Raw genomic sequence first — 19,547 nt, forward strand, 5'->3', positions numbered from 1 at the left:
TGCAGTGTTACATCACCTTTTTTCTGTCGTACACACACACACACTTAAAACCAGCCTACTATCTACTGGCTAATTTGGAGCTCATTCATCTGGGGTGGATTATGCAGATGATGTGTGTTTATGGAGCAGTCTGGCCCTCAGGCTCAGCACACATTCACACTGTTGCCAGTCAGTGCGACTGCATGGAGACGTCTGAATAGTTGTGATTGGGTTTTACTCAGTGATTCCAAAACAGCCATAAGCTACCTTCAACATACGCTGTATCTTCAAAATCAAAAAAAGTAAAAAAAAATAATAAAAATCTCACCACATAAGAGTGTTTGCTACTTATTTTAGCTTGAGTTATACTTCAGTCCATCAGTCCATAATAAGACAGAGAGCTTGCTTTGGAAATAGAGGCTCAGTATTCTTTTGTTCTCCAATCATATGTTAGTTGTACCAGCTAAGGCTTTGCTGTGAGTCTCAGGTCTTGGCCTGCTGACTAATAATTGGCCTTGTTGTCAAGCGGAGCAGTAGAGCACCTCCGATAGCACTAGGGAATAGCAGCCAGCCAGAGCCCAGTGTGACCCAGGTGTCCTATCCAATCCCTTCCTCCCTATGACCGACCTCTACCCCCCTAAATGGATGTCACACCGCACTTGCTCCCTCTGCAACATGTTTGCATCACTTGGGGCTCACAGGAGCTTGTACAGATCAATACACCATCAATGAGCTGAGGCATCAGATGAATAACCACCGCAGAGCATGGCTGAATGTTTCATCTTCATTTCATTATAAGCCATCACATCCTATCTGGAAATTCTTGAAAGACTGGAAGATTTTTGGTTTCACTTTCAGATAAATTTTCCCCCTTTTAATCTGTACAAAAGACAAACTTATTTCAAAATATTATTTTTAAAAGATTTTCGTTATTCCAACAGGGAAATATGATGTCTGTGTTACATGGCAGGTGATGGTAGGGAATCATATGACTTTCATGTAATACAGTGAAGTTACTATGTCTTTGTACACAGCTCCTCCAACAGATGGAAACTACCAATATCAATGAAGAATACAGATAGATACTCACACAGTCCTGAGATTATTTAACTGCAAACTTGGTTTTTAAACAATATGATCATTACATGCTCTACTTTTTCTAGGTTATAATTAAATATTATATCTTACACCAAGTGTTGAGGATAGCCCAATTCAGTTTATAGTGTGACCTCTTCAGGCTAATACCCCTGTAGTTTAATGGAACTGTGTCAACAGATTGAGGGGTGGCAGTCCCAGTTTGAGAGCAGGTTTGGCACAATCTAAGATATCCAGCTTGTTAGGAGTTTCAGGGACTTTGTCAGCACAGTCCCACAGCTTTATTTAATTTAGCTCCATATACCCTCTGCACCTCCTCTGTGTGATTTCACTATTCAGCATATAGTTTGGCAAAGATCATTTTCAAACTCACATTTTAAGATTTCATTTCGAATTGATCATTAAATAGAGAACAACTATTTCATGCATCTGATATGATATGAAGAATCATTGTTTTCCAGCGGGATCTCAACTGGGAGCCGCTTGGTCTTTTTTGGACAGATTCTATTTATTTCCCTGAAAATAAATGTGTGTTAAAGATTTGAAAATGTAGTGTAGTGTAGAGTTTGTTCTATAAATATTAAACTGACTACCTTTAAATTCATTTTTTAAATTCCTTAACAAAACACTTGAGAAATATTTTCTCTGTTGAGCGCAAATCAAGCCATACCTTATTTAATCCATTCTTCCATCATTGATGCTTTGACTCTGTAATGCCTCTTCACAACCTCCTTCTTTACTACACAGGACGACTCTACAAGACCAGATGCAACATTCTGGTGCTAATGCTTCTGACAAACTAGTTCACTCCATGAAGGATGTTGCTTGAAGTTTGATGTCTGTTACTATGCATTATTTCATGTGCTACAGATTGCTTGGAGAGCTCAGTTTAGCTTGTGGGTCATTCAGAGAGGAGCCTTTCCTCTAAGCCCCTTACACCTTGTTTTTTACTGCAGACTGGGAGTTGACAGCCTCTCCACAGCTGCATTTTAACCCTTATCCTCACTACCTTTTCCAAGCCTCTGTGATGTTGCACTCACCTGGAGTGAGGCAGCCAGAGGTTGCAGGCTTTTATACCCTCAATGGCAGGATCGGGTAGAGGAAAGAAGCCTTGTTTTTCACAGAGAATGTGTCAACAATGGGTTGTCTATTTTGAGGAGAGGGATGGATGGCTGTACCACTTGGATTCTCGCTGTGCCTTAATGCCTTCAAAAATAGGTAATGGCGCATTTCACACAGCTCAGACTGGATGCATCCAAAATAGCCTGTGTGTGTGTGTGTGTGTGTGTGTGTGTGTGTGTGAAGGTAGTGTTGTGCAGTGTTTTGTAGTGCCTGTTTATCCTCACTTTCTGTCTCCATATATTACATATGAAGTTGGGTGCATTTTTGGAGATGAAAATGCTAACACCCAGAGGTCTGCCACAAACACACACACACATATACTTCCTATGAAACTGCTTTTTATCCATAGTGGCTATTTGCTATTGAATAAGAGCCTCTTTGTTCATAATAGTTATGGAGAAGTAATCCATTTGTGCAGGTCTTAGTCACCTTTCACTATAACTAATGAGAAAAATCAGCAAAGTCATAGTCTTCTGAAGTGACTGTCTCTACCGGCTTTACTTACATGTAAAGGTGGAGTTACCTTTCAACTTGTTTTCCCAAGGAATGAGACAAAACGATACAAATGTCATTTACACCAGGCTGAGATCTGATCACAATGTTAGCCACTCCTCCAGATGTAGTCTGGAGGTCCTATCATTTACCTTGCAATCACATTGAAATTACAAAGTGTCCCATGTGCATACAGTTCCATGTACATACACCTGCATTTCTGTGAGTTTTTCCTGAAAGGAATATATCATTGTTTTGCCAAAGGTCTTTCTCACAAGGAAAGGCTTTTTTTGTGAAGTCATGTCAGGAAGTGTTGTTAGGGGACATTATTAAATCCCTTCTGCAGCTGGGCAGGAGTTTGTGGGTCAGCTGATTATGTTGGGCAGCTCTCTAACCCATTTCTCAGCAAATCCCTGCCTCTCCTCTCATCAGTGAAAACTTCCATTTCCTCTGACATCCCCCTCCACTCACTCCACTCACAGGCAGACACAAAGTCACCAGGCTAATGATCATCTCCTTCATCTGTTGAGGAAATACTGTATTAATGTGTGTGTGTGTGTGTGTGAAATAGGTGAATGTGACTCATAGTGTAAAGTGCTTTGAGTTGTTGTTAAGACCAGAAAAACGATGTATATGCAGTCCATTTAACATTTAGACTACACAAGGAGTCACACGTCTCACAAGTTGAGGAAAAAAAGCAAAGATACATTAACATCACTGATCGAGAATAACCAGGACAGCAGAAACGAAGGAAAGGTAGAAGAACAAGGGAAATGTTGTACAAATGTGGAGAAACTGAAAAACTGCTCAATCACCTACTGCAATCTGAACATTAGCTTTATCTCTCCAGCAATCAAGAGTCCATGAAACCAATTCACTGCAAAGGCTTTTCCTGGTTGGCAAGCTTCTCAGAGAGTGCCAGGAAGGCACTGACCCCATCCATTCATCACCCTCTATTAATCCTACTTTGTTTAAGTCACTTAGCAGCATCACTTGGCGGGCCCAGCTTCACACTGCTGAGGCCTCCGGGTGATAGATGGAGACAGTTTTGATTTAAAGATTTTTCCATGTGTGATTATCCTACATACTCTACTGTAGTTCATCAAAACAAAATGGAACAATCAAGAATGGGCATACAGCCAAGGGCCAGAAAAAACACATATGGTACCATGTTACTTTTTAATATTTACATAATTATATAATGTAGAAATGCCATAATTTTCATATTAGCCTACAGTAGTTTTAGCATTTCCAACATGAACTATTTTATTAAACAAAAGTTCATTTAAAAAAACTGCAAGTTGAAAAAACTGAAAACAACAAAGATTAACTTTTTATCCACCTGAGTGGAAATTTGTCTTTGGCTTCTTATCCAACACAATGAAAATTTTACAGAATTACATATGCCATATGCACACACACACTTAAGGAACATCCAGCATATACAATATACAAACAATAGTACAACAAGCAGATAGCAGCCATATCAGAAAGCAGGTCTTATTAAATAACACTCAGTCTTTCTATGTTCAGGGCCTGTATGGCATAAGGAATAAAATACTTCTTGTATTTGTTCCGGCTCTGGCTCCTGGGGCCCTGAGTCGATGGCCCGATGAGAGCAGCTCTAACTGTGAGTGTAGTGAGTGTGAAGTATCTGCAATTATGTGTCTAGCCTTCCCGCATACATCACTGTCAAATATATTGCAAAGTTGTTTTTGTTACTTGCCAATCATCTTCTCTGCAACTTTAACAATTTTGGAGAGCTTGTTTTTGTTCTTTGTACTCAAGTTGCTGTACCAAGCTGTTATGTTAAATGATAAGATACTTTCAGCCAAGCTCCTGTATGCCTTGTCAAGTCTGTCAATTAAAATACCACAGAGTCCTGATTAAAATGTGCATTAAGAAGAATGCAAAGTGCAAACACTACAATTCTCCATGATAACAAATGGATATTACAATGTAAAACTACTGAGAAAATACCAGACGACCGCTCAAACTCAGTATCACCTATCACTGCACATCGCATAGTCAGACAGCAACTCCCCTATGTGATGTAATTTCTTTAAACATTCAACCTGCAAGTTCCTCTTTAAAAACAGAAGCAAGAACTGACTGAGGTGATTTACTCCTTGCGTGTGGACCTGCCTCTTTTCTGTCAGTTACCCCCTCTGCTCCTGCAGGATGCTTTCTCATCTGCTTGCCACTAATACAGGATTTGTTTTCAGTGACTCTGTTCAGGCCATAGGCTGGCGTCTTGTTCTCCCACCCGCATTCTTCCATGCAGCTGATCAGCTCTCCCCTCAGAGCATTCACAGTGGCTGTGCACCACTGCTTCCACTGTTTTTTTTTCTCAGAGTCAATGTTGTCACCAGTGATGGTGTATAACGAAGTACATTTACTCAAGTACTGTACTGAAGTACAAATTTGAGGTACTTCTACTTTTCATAGGAAATAATGCACTTTTTACTCCACTGTGTTTACGTTACAGCTACAGCTTAGTTACTAGTTATTTTTCAGATGAAAATTAAAAATTTGAACAGGAAGGAAAATGTTCACATAAAACAGACACACAGATGTTGGGACAGACTCTCTCTCAGCCTGAGGATGTAAATTATCTCCCTGGCTGATGAGACCAGACACAATATCATGAGTGATATAGAAACTGACCATGGGGCCTTGGTGTGTTGTAGCCACATAGATCAAAGAAGCATATGAGGAAACAATACTGTAAATGAGTAACTCAATATGGAATGCCCTTCCTGTGTTGTTTTCTCAGGCTTCCCAGCTACAGCATACGGACCAGTGACAGCAGCGGCGGTAGCAGCAGCTCGTGGCTCAGGTAGGGGGACCCGTGGAAGAGGCGGCGGCTACACGGCATACGGGCAGAACGCAGGGGCAGGTAAACGCTCTGTCGGTATTCTGTGTGGCCTGACGCTCTCTCCATGCAGTTTCTCACTTCTCTGGTCTGCCTTGTTTTTCTCAACCCAGCACCCAACACACAAACATACACACACCTTAACACACCAACAGATGCTGCTTGTAAAGTGGAAGGAGAGGGTGAATTTCAGAGTTCGTTCTCTCCTCTCACTTGATGGTGACAGTAAAGATACAGTTATGGTAGCTTCCATGGGTTGTCTAAAGAGCTACTGTACCTGCCAGCTCTGTGGATGAATTGTGGATGGATGTATTATTATTGTAACGTTACACTTCCTTTTGAGTAACTGCTTTATATCAGATGTATTTTAAAACATATTTTCAAGTCCAACTGAAATACATTTTTTGTCTGCTCCACCACACACATGTATCTGCTGTCAGTTAAAATACCACATCTGAAGACCAATATCTGAAACCAAAATTGCTAATTAAAAAAAATACTTTCTATATTTTTATTTTTATTTTTTGGCATCACGATGGTGTGCCCCATCTTTGCATTAATACAACGTAATACCTACATGGGCAGAGAACTTGTTTTAAAAAAAATCTAATTGTTCTCCAATTAGATTTTTTTTGCATAAATCAGTAACATCAGTGTTGTATCACAGGCAGAGCAGACCAGTACACTGAGTACCAGCCATACAGGCTATTCATCCTAAAATAGACTTTCTCATATTCAGCCAGAGCATTGTTTCTTCACAGTCTTGTATATTAGTGTTCAGGATGGGGTTATGTGCCCTCAGTTTCTCTTTAGTAATTCAGGTAGGTATAAATGTCTGGTAATCCTGTCAGATTGTCCATCCATTGAGTTAGCATGTATGGGGTGGTCAGTCTGGTCCCACTGGTGAAACTGGTTCATATTAACTTTGTTAAGTAACACCCATGAAGAGTGAGTGATTCACATTTTCTTCAGCCATTGCTAAAAAACAAGTTGACAAAGCTTGCTCACTAGTGTTAGCTAACTGTTTAGGGAGAGTTTTTGCCTCTAACAAAGGTCTGCCCACAAAAAAGATCCATTGTGGACCTTGGAGTACAAAGGCTCCTCAGGGCTGAGAGATACAACAAACGCGTCTATAATCCGGCTTTGTAATGGACATTTAAATGGCTTTGTTACATAAAATTACGCAGCACACTCAACTCCTGCCAGGTTGCATTTGTGTGCAGCAGCAACCATCTTTTTATTGTAAGGTTAATTTTAAGGAGAATACATAAAATATAAAAATATTTGTATAATATTAATAAATAAGTGAAAAACTAAATTTTGGCTGGGATGGACATGTCAGGCCTTATTCAGAGTCAGAGTCGAGGGCAGAGTCAGTTTGTCACTGAATGATCATATGCCATGTAATGTAGTTGTATATATATATATATGTATGTATATATATATATATATATATATATATATATATATATATATATATATATATATATATATATATATATATATATGTATATAGTGACGTAACATAGGAGAGACTGGCCATGTTGGAGCAAGCTTAGAATGAATAAATATGGATCCAAACCTGAGTTTTGAAACTGAAGAGGTTGAAAATATATATTTAGATGTGTACAACAGACAGATAATTATGAGCCTTATAGGCTCATAATCACAAGACCCAGGAACAGACCAGAGTCAGGAAAAATAACTACCACAATACAATAGAGACTGAGCTGTGGTGCGAGGAGAACCAGTAGAGGACTGGGCAGGAGTCTTGGTGAGTGAACTGCGTTAGCTTAACGATGGTTAACACAGTCTTCACATCACAACATTACAAAGTTTACTGTCACATATCAGGATATAACAAAATGAGTACAGATTATCTGCTACTGTCAGGAGTGTTGATAATTGCCCATTACAGGCACTTATTAGCAAGTGTTGTATCAGTCATATCTCGTACTACATAAACACCACTACTCCACTGTTACGGTGTTGTACTGCCATGGAGAAAGAGAGCGAGGGAGGCAGACTGATACTTCACACTTGCTTCTTGTTGTTCAAATCACAATGAATCACATAACTTGCAAATTGCTCTTTAATGCCTAACTTCAAACAGTTGCAATGATATTGTCTAGTATACATTAAGCTTAATTATACAATGCAACTGCTGTAATGGATGTTTTAAATGTGTTCACCCTCATTTTCAGTTCTACAGAACTGGTGTAGATAATAGGGTCCATTTGGGAAAATGTATGTAATTGTCCAACCAGTTTCTTCTGTATTCATGAATATTCTTTTGAATTCTGGTTGGCCTCCACCACCTCCTGAGAAAAGCAATCTTTAGCATGATAAATGCCAAACTTTCTCCACCAGGTTCTTGTTTAAAATCTGTGCAGAGCTGCAGATTTAATTCTCTGGGGGTCTGGCACAACTAGCAAGTCATTTGATTAAACACTAATATCTTAAGTTTTGCTTAATGAAGCTTTAAGTCTGCTTCAGTAAAAACAAAGCTGTTCACTCCATAGGAAACAACTCTTTTCTTACAGAGAAACACACACTCAGCATAATTGTGGAAAAGTGTAAATGTTCAGTGGGGAATCAAAAGTCATAATTCAAAAGAATGTTACCTTTGACTGATTTTGGGGATGGGGATCTAGCAACTGTTTGAACAAACCTTAGCCTCCCTCTACAGGAGAGAGTGGCCACTATTGCCCCCTCCTGGGTGTGAGGTCAGGCTTTCCCTCCACAGGCATGCATATCATTCAGTTGACCACGTGACAGCTGATACAAATGTGAATAAGCTTCTAACTTTCTATCTGAGTGATCACATTACAAGTAAATATAAGTTAAAGGCTGTGGCTGTGCAGTGATCTCAGCTACGCATGTGGTGATTGTTATGATTGTTAAGACGATGTTGTGGTTATAAAATCAGGATTTTAGCTGAGCAGAGCAACAGTAGGAAAAGGTCAGTGGATAAGGGAGTGAATGCCTGATTAAAAACTTACTTTTATCTGTGAATTATATTATTTCTGAATTATTTATTGTTTATCTTGTTTTATTATACACAGAATTAAAAAGTTTCTATTTTGTAAAATCTGTTTTCAAAGAACATAATCGTACCCTGACAGAATCTCTTAAATTCCCCTACAATCAAGACATTCACCATCAGTGTTTTGAATGAAATATTCATTGATATGTTTAAGTAGCAGGTTTGATGAATGTTTAGTTAACTGGAGGTTCGATAATTAAAGCCACTTGGTGTATGCCTCCCATATCATTTAAATTCGACCAAATTTAAAGGATTTATTTAATTTTAAATTTAAAAAGGCAAAAGCAAATTTCAAATCCCATGTAGGTCACAAAGATGTGTGCAGCAGTCTACAAAACTCACATGCATATCACAGATGTGTACAGACCATTTTATATGCACACTTTGATTTGAGGGTGGCAGCCTCTTATTGGCAGTGTGGAGTTGCAGCTTGTGATGTGTGGCATGAAATGACTGTGATTAGGATGATGTGACTGAGCCCTCTCTGCCAGTGTAACTGAAACTTCCCTCATTCATCTCACTGTAGATAACACAGTATGAAAAAGTTATTTTCCAAGCAGAATATCCATTTACTCCCACGGAGAGAGATATGAGACTTGTTTAAAGATGAATGTCAAGATGATAGAAGTTTGAAATTACCTGAATGAAACTGGGTTCTGATACATTTAGCATTTTATACTGCACGACATGGCACACAACTAAACTTCCTGGAAGGTTAAAGAGTCTAAAATTATAGTATGGTCAAAATTTCTTCTTGCCACGCTGGTCCACACCAAAGTATCTGAACACTTTAACACGTACTGTATATATCATGGAATATTATATCATTCAGAAAGGTGTGCTTGAAAACAGAGTCATCTTAGTTGTGTAACTTTGTACATTTAGGTTTGTACCTCCTTCACAAGGTCTGAGAAAGATGAGCTTTAACTATGTGGTCAAGTTTTGCAGCAGGATTTGGGGTTAGTGAGGTAACTTCAGGTTTAAGCTTAGGTTTTGTAGGTTATGCTGCACATTTACCCTGTTCCAGAGTTAGGTTTGAACAGATCAGTACATATAAAAGCACTGTCTACTGACCAGTCAGCATACATAGAAGATTTCAGGAAGCTTGATAGTGAGAGGGTCTCTAAGAAGACTGGCAAACTCCTTTGGCTTTTGCCAGTGAATTTTATGTGAGAGATCCAGATCATCATTGGTGTGAGTGACATGTGTGTCAGCTTCTTGAGCCATGTGTACAGAGAGTCACACGCTTACAGTCCCACAGACCATATGCATTGCCTTGCATTACTTTCCTACGGATACTTAAATATAGGCTATGCTTTGGGTGATGCGGAGAGGCAACCCTCAGTATTGCAGAGGGCCAGCTCCTCAGTAGGGGCGTACTCCTGTGTAGGAGGGCCCCATAGAGTCCTGTCTGTAGGTAGGGTTAGGCAACAAAGGAGCTTTGGGTAAGGTTATGTTTAAGTACTGAAAGCTCTTGGTTAAGTTTAGAGAAAGAGTCTGGTCTAATGCCCAGAAAGTTCACTGTGCTTTCAAAACCATAGTGTGCTCTCTCCCCATGTACATCAGCAGATAACGGGCTGCAATCTTCAGTCGTCCAGATTGAGACTTTTTTTAATGCTGATTGCTGCACTTAAAACTTTTTTTTACTTCTGTGCCTTTCTTATATTTTATTATTTTTATTTTTCTATTTTTGTCACGTTTCTTGCTGCTGTAACATGTAAATTTCCCACATGTGGGATAAATATCTTATCTCTATCTTATCTTATCTTATCTTATCTTATCTTATCTTATCTTATATGATGACTTGGGGGTGAGACAGGGTTTGCTCTGCTGCCAGTGGACATGACCATGTTTGCAATTGATCATATGCTGCAGATGCCGTCCCTTTTATGTGAACATGGTCATGGCCAGTTTGGGAAAACCTGGGTTGACTTACCGAGTCAGTAATGTGACCACAGATGTTAGACTTGGTGAGGCCAGGTAATGAAAAGACATTCTGGGAGTGTTGAACTTGCTTCATATTACAGGCCTCAGAGATCTCAGTGGTGTCACACATAAAAACCACATAAAAATGTTTTTCAACTGTATATATATTGGCTTGGATAATAATTAGGTTAATCTTCAGATTTGGCTCCAATAACTAATTTCTTTTCTTTTCTCCTTTTCCGGAGTTTGTGAGAGGCGCTGAGTGGGTATAGGAATACTCACAAGCCCCTGGCTGAGCGCCGCTGTGTTGGAGTTTTGCCCAGGGAACAAGAGGGTTGCCTCTATGCGACTGCAAGGGGAGGTCTTTGGCTGTTGTGTATGGGAGTTGAAGTTATCTGCTGTAGAGGTTAGGTTAATGTCCACTCAGCAGAAGCAGTTTTGTTATTTGTCTACAAATAATTAGCAGTGTTAGTGAGTAAAATGCATTTTACCTATATGTTATTGTTTAATTTTATCATCATTTTATTAGTTAATATTGCTGCTTCTGCTGGAAATGATGTGTGTGGCTCAGCTGTGGCTGCAGTGTTTGACTATTCAATTCTGTTCTGTTATACTGCGTGTCTGTGTATTGTCGATTTCTATAGCCGTGACATCATACCTATGTCCTATGTGTGAAATGCACAGCCTGTCACTGGCCAAAACATAGTTAAAATCATAACAATATGTAACAGGGATTTTAATGAAAAGATCTATCAGACATTCTAGTGGACATTTCACCTGTGTGGCTCCAAAACATCTAGAAACAGCCCAGCAAACAAGAACACACTCCTATCTTTAGGAATTAGATGTTGTTAGTTGTCCGTGGGGTGTGTATATGTTGTGTGTGTGTGGACATATAAATTTGAAAATATAAAGACATGTAAAGACACCATGAGAATACCATGAGGATATACACTCTTATCATATCCTCATGATGGCTTATCCGGGCACTAAATGAGCTGTCATTCATTCTAGATCATTTATGAGCTTCTATGTTAGGCTGAAAAGAAGTGCTCTTTATGTTAATTAGTCTGTGATTCAGCTTGAAGAAGGCCCTTTTTTCTAAAGGAGAGGAAAAGCCACCACAGGCAGAAAAAGAAAAGGCTCCATCACAGGAAATGAAGGTAATTGCACATTGTTAAATCACAGTGGTAATTCTGGCAGGGATGATATATCTTTCTCAAGAGGAAGGGAGGAGTGGAAATGGAAATGCTGAATTTACAATGAGCCTGAATTGTACAGCCACAGACACTGGGTAATGTGTGCATCAGGACCAGCTGTTATTTCTGAAACTGCAATGTCAGTGTGCATCACGACTCCTGACACTTCTGCCTCAGGCAGGTTATTGTGCAAACTGTTATTTCAGAGGTCCGTACCCACCCGAAACACGCACACACACACACACATACACACATGCAGTATTACTAGTGTAAGGTCTTGCCAATCTCCTCTTGCTTATATCAACAACATATAGTGTGGGGGGGTGTGGGAGACTACCTTTTTTAAGCAGAGGAATTAATTCCTTTGGCCACAGAGAAAGAGAGTCTCTGTCTCTGAATGTTGTATGCCAATCATGCGGAGCAACAAACATTCAAATAAAGCCCTGCATTAAAATGATGTTTCATTCATTTAAGGACTGCTTAAATGATATTTAAGAAATAATATTGTACTGTACTGTAATACTGTAAACTTAAGACATTTATAAAAACTTTCAAGTCTTTTGTGTGTGTGTGTGTGTGTGTGTGTGTGCTTTAGCATACACAGTTTTTAATACTCTTGTTACTCTTGGTCAGTTTAATTAGCTTTAGCCATGGCATGGTGTAGTGTGGTATTATGTTATGCATTTACTGGCCCTAGCTGGATGCAGCTAATAGATGCACACTAATAGAGACAGTTCTGGTCTGTGTGTTTTTTTTCACAGTGGAATTACTTTGTAGTGAGTGTAGCGTTATGTGCTTTTGCTCAGCTGTGTTGACACTGCATAGCATCTCCAAGGTCGCATTGATTACACCATGGATCAGCTGACTATCAATAGTGTTCCCCTCCTGTTGGAACATGTTTCTAGTAGTTTTCCCTTGTGGTGGTTAGGGTCAGGGTTAGGGTAAGATTAGGTTCAGGTTAAAGCAACACAATGTAACTTCTGCTGAGCAGCAGTACCCTCTGTAGCCACCAGTGGAAATGTATTATTTTGGGCTCCGACTCTGTGGTTAAGTGGTTTTCATGTGCAGAAAACAAAACCTACCTATCTGTTGAGCCTTGTATTCCCACTCACTGTACTGAAACACAGCCCAAGGCTGCATATTATGCAGCATTACTCTAGAACTTGCTGGACCTGATTCCAGCAGTTTAAGCTAATGATGGGGGATCGGGCTTTCTGCTCAGCCGCTCCCCACCTATGAAATGCCTTCCCAGACCACCTGAGGGCTCCGCAGACCATGGACACTTTTAAACATGCCTTGAAAACTTGCCTTTTTAAAAAGGTCTACTGTTGTTGATTTTAATTGGTGCGGTTACTCTGTAGCACTTTGAGATTGGTTTTTAATGGAAAGTGCGTTTAGAAATAAAATGTTATTATTATTATGATGACCGTGACTGAGTTACACTTGTCTCACAGCTCGTATCCACTCACTTAAGTTACATAGTGAAAGACAATGTGATCTCAATCTCTCTAATTGCATACAAATACCATACCACATTCTTGACTTTTCACATGTCGTTTTACGCCCTTTAATCCCAAATGTCATTCTGTGCCCTGAGAGGATGAGGGTTTAAAAAATGTTGTGTGAAATGGCACATTAAATTTTTAAAAAGTCATAGAAATGACTTGTTATTCATACGCTATTTCATGAGACCAGGCTGTGCAAGAACAGGCATTTGGGGCACAGAGTGGGAATGACTGAGACACCATTCTCTCTATTACAAGTCAGTGTAGCATCAAAATTTTGAAGCTGCTTTTTAAGGTTGCATAAAGTTGCTTTATCTAAGGGAAACACTACACTTTGACAAGGCAACTAGAACAATGGATATCCCAGCAGAAACCATGAGGAGGAACAAAGAGACAAAGGAAGAGAGCCAGGTCCAGACAACAGAGACTGATTGAGAAGAGGAGATATTTAATCCAAATCTACCTTCTATCATCACAGGCAATGTGAGATCACTGGACAATAAGATGGACAAACTGGCGTCCCTGGTTTTACCATTGGCTTTGCGCTTAACCACCACTGCCCTGTCTACTGCTCGATAGCACCTAGAGGAACTCACAGTGAAACTAGAGGCCATTGTGTTTTCCCACCGAAGTATTTGTTTCTCAAGTTTAAATGCATATTGGATCTTGAACACAGCCAAAAGCACAAATGCAATATTTGACATTTTGAATAACTGTAATAATTCATTGTTGCGGATTTATCTAAAAAACTACAATTGTTAATCTACCTGGGAGAAAATACATTTCTCATTGGAAGAGGCCCAGACTCTTCCTCAAGGTGGCAGATTTCAGTTTGTATGTGATCTGAAAACAGCATTTACATTGTCATAAGGCAGTGGCCTCATTGCTGATAATCTGTTGTCGTGAGTTATGTTTGCCATTGCTTTGTTGGAGAAGACCTTCACAGCTATTGTTGACACTACTGTTTTTAATCAGAGTGTATCTGTTGGTAGTGGTTGTGTTTCCCTCTCTTCATCCACAATTATTTACCTAAGAGAGCAGACAGAGGCCCTGGACCTCAGTACCGGTCTTCATTTGTTTGTTGATCAGATCTAATTAGAGAGCTGAAAGACAACAGAATGGGATGTCTTTGTCTAATTGGTGGGGAGAGCCAGAATGTACGTGAATGTCAAGGACACCCAGCCATTAGGCTGCACATCAGAACAGATTAAACCTTTGAGTGAGAGCGTGTATGTGTGTTATTTCCATCCTGAAAAAATACACAGTCACTGAACACTTAAAAAGTTTTCATTTATGATTACTTATTCATGTCTTTGGGCATTCAACAGGGAATATGAAAACAACTCAATCACAATCTCATGGCTCATCTCAAAGCCTCAGTCATGATATAGATATAATCTGCTGTACTTTGAATTCCACTGCTCTTTCTCTATACTTTTAGGGGGGAAAGTTGATCAAATTAAAGAAATAATGTTATCCTCCTCCACTGTATGGGAAGACCACATCTATCAAGTGTAAACACTAGCAATGTAATGATATCAAAGTCTCACGATACGATAATACATCTATAACAAGTTCACGATATGATGTTTATTGAACAATGAACGAGGCATTAATTTTGATTTTAGTCGGTTGGATAATAAAGTACAGAAAACAGTCAGTAGTATTCCCCGTCAGCAACACACTGTTCCCAGCCCCGTCTCTGTTGGTGACACCTTGGTGCATTGCAGTTGTACTCGGAAGTTGGAATGTCTGAGTTCCTAGTTGGAAATTTCAACTGGAACAGTGAAGTCAGAATTCCAACTTGGAAAGTTGGAGAAACCCCACCAACCCCAACATAAGAATCCAAGATGAATGCTACTTGCATCAATAGTAGTGAACACTCTGCTAAGTTTACTGTTTATAGCAGCTGTCTTATTTGTTTCACATTAAGTCAATCATATACATAATACTGTTCATTGCTACACTGTTTGTATGAGCAAAATACCAGGAAGAGTGTCGTTATCAAATGGTATGGCGAACAAATTAGCAATGACAATGGCTAGTCACATTCATGGGTTAACTTTTTTGTTTGTTTGTTTGTTTTTTGGAATGGTGTTTTAAGAACATTCTGTACTGTTAAAATCCAATGTTAATAACTGAGGTGTTCTTCAGGTAGAGGGCAGATTTGATTTGAAGTTGTTTATACCCCAAAAGAGCAACTATGACGGCTTCAAGCTTCCAAGTTTTTCACACTTATCGTCATCATCTTCATTAGATTGCCCTCAACTCATAAGTAATGTCACTCCCAGTTCCAAGTTCCAACCTCCAATGTAAATGGACCACACCTTCTGCTCCTGCCTGCCCCACTCTACTGATAGGAAACCGGTCCTGCCTACAGTGGCACCACAAACTCACCCACTGCTCAAGTCCTAGCTCCATGAAGCCCCATCCTATGTCCTGGTAATACTTGGCAATGCAGCCTCTCCTCCAGGGGTCTTTGCAGCCTTATCACTGAGACAGACAACAGGTACTGCCCTCAGGAAAACCACTGACCTTCCCCCTGAGGTATGTCCAGCCCACAGTACCAGCTACATCGCTGTGATGAAAACTAGGTTCCATCCACAGTGGCACCATGGGTAGCCCTGCCCCCTTGACTGCAGAATTTTTGGCCCCTAGTGGCACTTCATTTTTAGCCATTTCGTCCTGCGCTACGCATCAGTACATCATTAATCCTCAATAATCTTCTAGTGTAGATTGTCTTGTGCATTTGCTCCTCACCTCACCTATTATCCCAGTTCACTGTTTTTCCTTACTGCTATTGGAGGGCATTAGTAATTTGGGAGGGGTTTACTAAGTGAAAGTTTGCATAGTTGGCAGAGAAAAGGGAAAAATGTCTGAGTAGAAAGCCTTTGATTATGAGCCCTGTTCAACAAACTACCTGTATTTTGTTTCAGTTAAAGGTCTTTTAACAATAATTTCTGCTGTATAGCTGTTGCAGCATATCACAGTATTACACTGGGAAAAAAGGTCATTTGAGCTGACTTGTTAATAATGGGGATGATACTATGATGCCTGCGTAATACAGTATATTACACAAGCTCAATGGCAGGGTGACATAAGGATGAATCTATGTCTAGTCCTCAGTCCTCAGTGGTGCTAGATGGAATTGATTTTTTTCTTCAATAAATTTTGACTGATGTTTTTGACCAACTTGTGGATGACAACTTAGTTTCCAGTTTTGATAGCAGAGGGAAATAACAGGACGACATCACCACAAAAACTTTAAGATACAATTTGGGAAACAAACAATCAAGGTCATTGTAAAAGTCAATGATGGAGTGCCCTCCCCCCTCCTCCCACTCCTTCCCCACCCTTCCCTGTCTCCCAGGGTTCCCTGATTATGGGTTGTATTCCGCGGCCGGGGCCAGCGGTGACGTGCGGGGAGGAGCACCCTACTCCCTGGCTGACTATGGCTCAATGGGGGCCCAGGCGGCTGCTCAAATCCTGCCAAGTGAGCATGCCAGCTCGGCCTGCAACTCTCCCACCTCCCTCCAGCACCACCTGCACAGCCCGGACCCTTTTAAGAGCCCAGGTGTGTATTTCCATGTCTCTGCTATTCCCATACATGCATGTAGACCCACTGACAACACAACTCATCAACAACGTGAGAAAGAGATGGAAGGAGTGTGGAGGGTAATAATAAAGTGTGACACTGTGTGTGGCAGTAGTGGCAGTTTACCTAGACAGCAGTGCATGCTTTTCGTATCATTACCTTTGGAGAATTGTTCATTTTACTTCTGTTGTTTTGTCATTATCACCAGTTCTCACAGGTTGAGTGTCTGGAGTATTTTCATAATAGTACATTTCTTCTGTCTGAGCTGTACCTGGACTGGTTATCAAAGAGATAAATACTTCCACTTTCAGTTAAAAGTTGTATGCATCCTTTGTGTTTTTTGAGTCACTGCATGCATTAATATTCCAAGATTGGAGCACAAAACAGAAAAAGAGGAATAATATAATCTGTGGCAGACATTTACCAGTGGAGCCTTTTTAATGTCTTTGCTTTTTGAAACCTCGGACTGAGATTGTAACTGTCTGAAGGAGGTCACTGCTACTTCAAAGAGACATTTGAGGCAAGATTTAATGAAATGTAATGAAGAGTGAGTGTATCACTTTTGCATGTACTGACAGAAACTCTCACTGTGAGTCAGCTGCTCAATGTGAGAAAATACACTGGTGTTTTGTATGTATCCTATGTTTGTGTTAAAGACACAATGTAGTGGAATGGCAATAGCTGACAGGTGAACCACACCTAGTGGCCACTAGTGGCTAGATTAAGAAGTAAAAATAGGAGCCAGCTGAATGTTAGTTATTGAGGCTTTAGTTTGTGGTCACATTCTTGTTTGTATTTTGGTAGATACACATTTACGAATGCGTTCCATTAAATATCACTGCATACATTTCTGGTGGTTTGAAGTTTTTGAAATTGACATTTTGGTGAGATATTACAATCAATATCAACATTGGACAATGACAATGACAATGACGGAGGAATAATTAATCGCCTTTCCCTGGCCTCATCAATTATTCTTTGGTTGTTGCAGTTTTCAGTATTTCACCCTTTCGTTTGCTTAATTTAAAAAGCTCTCAGTTCTACTGAGAGCACTGAGTCTCACCAGTAATAGACCTCCCACTCAGTGAGCAGCATGTCAGCTAAAAGGCTGTAGCTTCAACCTTATTTAATACTCCTTTTATTAATGGGTGTGTCACCAAATTGCTCTCAGAGGGAGAAAAATGAGCAGATCTCAGTGTTAGAGGTGTTTTTTAAATATATATATATATTATTAATTATTAATATTAATTAGAGATGCCAGTATATTTTAATGAATCTGTATCAGCTAAAATAAAACAAGATCAAAATCTGATCCTCTTTAAACATGGCTATACTCGACTCCACCAGCACAGCTGGGCTCCACAGCACGAGCACTGACACTGAGGTTCCTGAAATGCATGGATTCACTAAGGTACATTACAGTACAGTACATTGTGATGTGAGTGTTAAACAGGTTTCTGTGCTTAAAACAGTAATTCAGAAGTGTCCATGTTGTGCAAAATTGTATCTATTCGTTTATTTATTTTCAGATTTTTATAGCACATGCTTTCATATAAAAAACATACTCATTTACAGCGCTCAATGAAAACTGGTCAAGTGCTTTGAACAAAGGTCATACCATAGGTGGTAAGGGTGAGCAGCCCCAAAATCAGCTGGTGTCTAATAATCTGGACATGATCCTTTGCTGGCTTTCTACACGTCATCATTATTGTTAGCTGGAATACTCATTCAAGCAAAGTATGAAGCTGTGTAAAGCTGTCTGTGTGTGTGTGTGTGTGTGTGTGTGTGTAAGACTGTGTGTGCTTTAGCATACACAGTTTTTAATAACTGTGCTGGCCCTCGGTACCTTATGGTTCTCCACTCTTACCCTATCTAGTTTTCATTCACTGTTGATGATCACTGATGATCACTGTTTCTCATAATAAAGCACAGGTATCTCAACCAATATGGAAATTTCACATTTGTTCTCAGTGATCATTTCCACTCAATAAGACATGTTCATGTTCTCTTTTCAAAAAAGGTGTTTCTTTGGCTGTGGTTTATTGTGAAACCAGTCTCTACATTCTTACTCTGGGAGGGATTTACTATGTTCTTAACAGAATCATTGTTTGTTGTGTAAGCTGTTGCCACAAAAGAGCATAACATATTTTCTCTCTCCCTAACATATTGTATATATCCTCTGTTGCACCGTATGTAGTGTAACACATCTTTACTCCTCTAACACATGACATAGAAACACATGAGTGGTCTGCAGCTGCTCTCCTCTTCAGCATTATTCCCCCTGTGGTGAGGTGAGTCCATGGAATGGTTCACCCTTGCAATATTTTAGCACACATTACCCAGGACACCCTGTGTAATTTCCTGCTTGTCAGGCAGCAGGCTAGGTCCAATACCCCAAGCACTTTGGAGAAGATAATCACCATCATATATTTAAAAGAGGCTGGAGAAGGAACAGGGGGAGTTATTGAGAGGAAGGGGATGTGGGTGTGGCGAAGTGTGGAGGCTCTCCCAGTGACAGGTGTTGATTAGATGAGGGGTGTTGTGCCTAATTCCCCTGGGCACTTTCTGCCAAGCATTCATAAACTGTCTGGCAGTCATATCTGAGGGTCTGAGAGGTGAAGCTGGTTTTTGTTTCTTTACATTTGTGGGAAGGAGAAAAAACTGAAGCTGTATTTATATTACATCTCACATATAGAGATTAATTGTCCGTTAA

General features: G+C 39.9%; 1 protein-coding gene across 9 annotated transcripts in view; it reads left to right on the plus strand.

Moving 5' to 3' along the window:
* Window positions 1-19,547, plus strand: part of msi2b (musashi RNA-binding protein 2b) — a 225,078-nt gene that overhangs the window by 192,308 nt on the left and 13,223 nt on the right. For 3 of the 9 annotated variants that reach the window (XM_018701510.2, XM_018701503.2, XM_018701551.2), the window contains exons 11-12: window positions 5,465-5,587; window positions 16,610-16,813. In XM_018701510.2, the coding sequence (XP_018557026.1) occupies window positions 5,465-5,587; window positions 16,610-16,813 (327 nt within the window). The remainder of the gene's footprint in view (window positions 1-5,464; window positions 5,588-16,609; window positions 16,814-19,547) is intronic. The other 6 variants (XM_018701534.2, XM_018701527.2, XM_018701566.2 and 3 more) reach the window with 3 other exon arrangements.

The sequence above is a fragment of the Lates calcarifer genome, linkage group LG21 (assembly GCF_001640805.2).
Source record: "Lates calcarifer isolate ASB-BC8 linkage group LG21, TLL_Latcal_v3, whole genome shotgun sequence".
NCBI lineage: Eukaryota > Metazoa > Chordata > Actinopteri > Centropomidae > Lates > Lates calcarifer.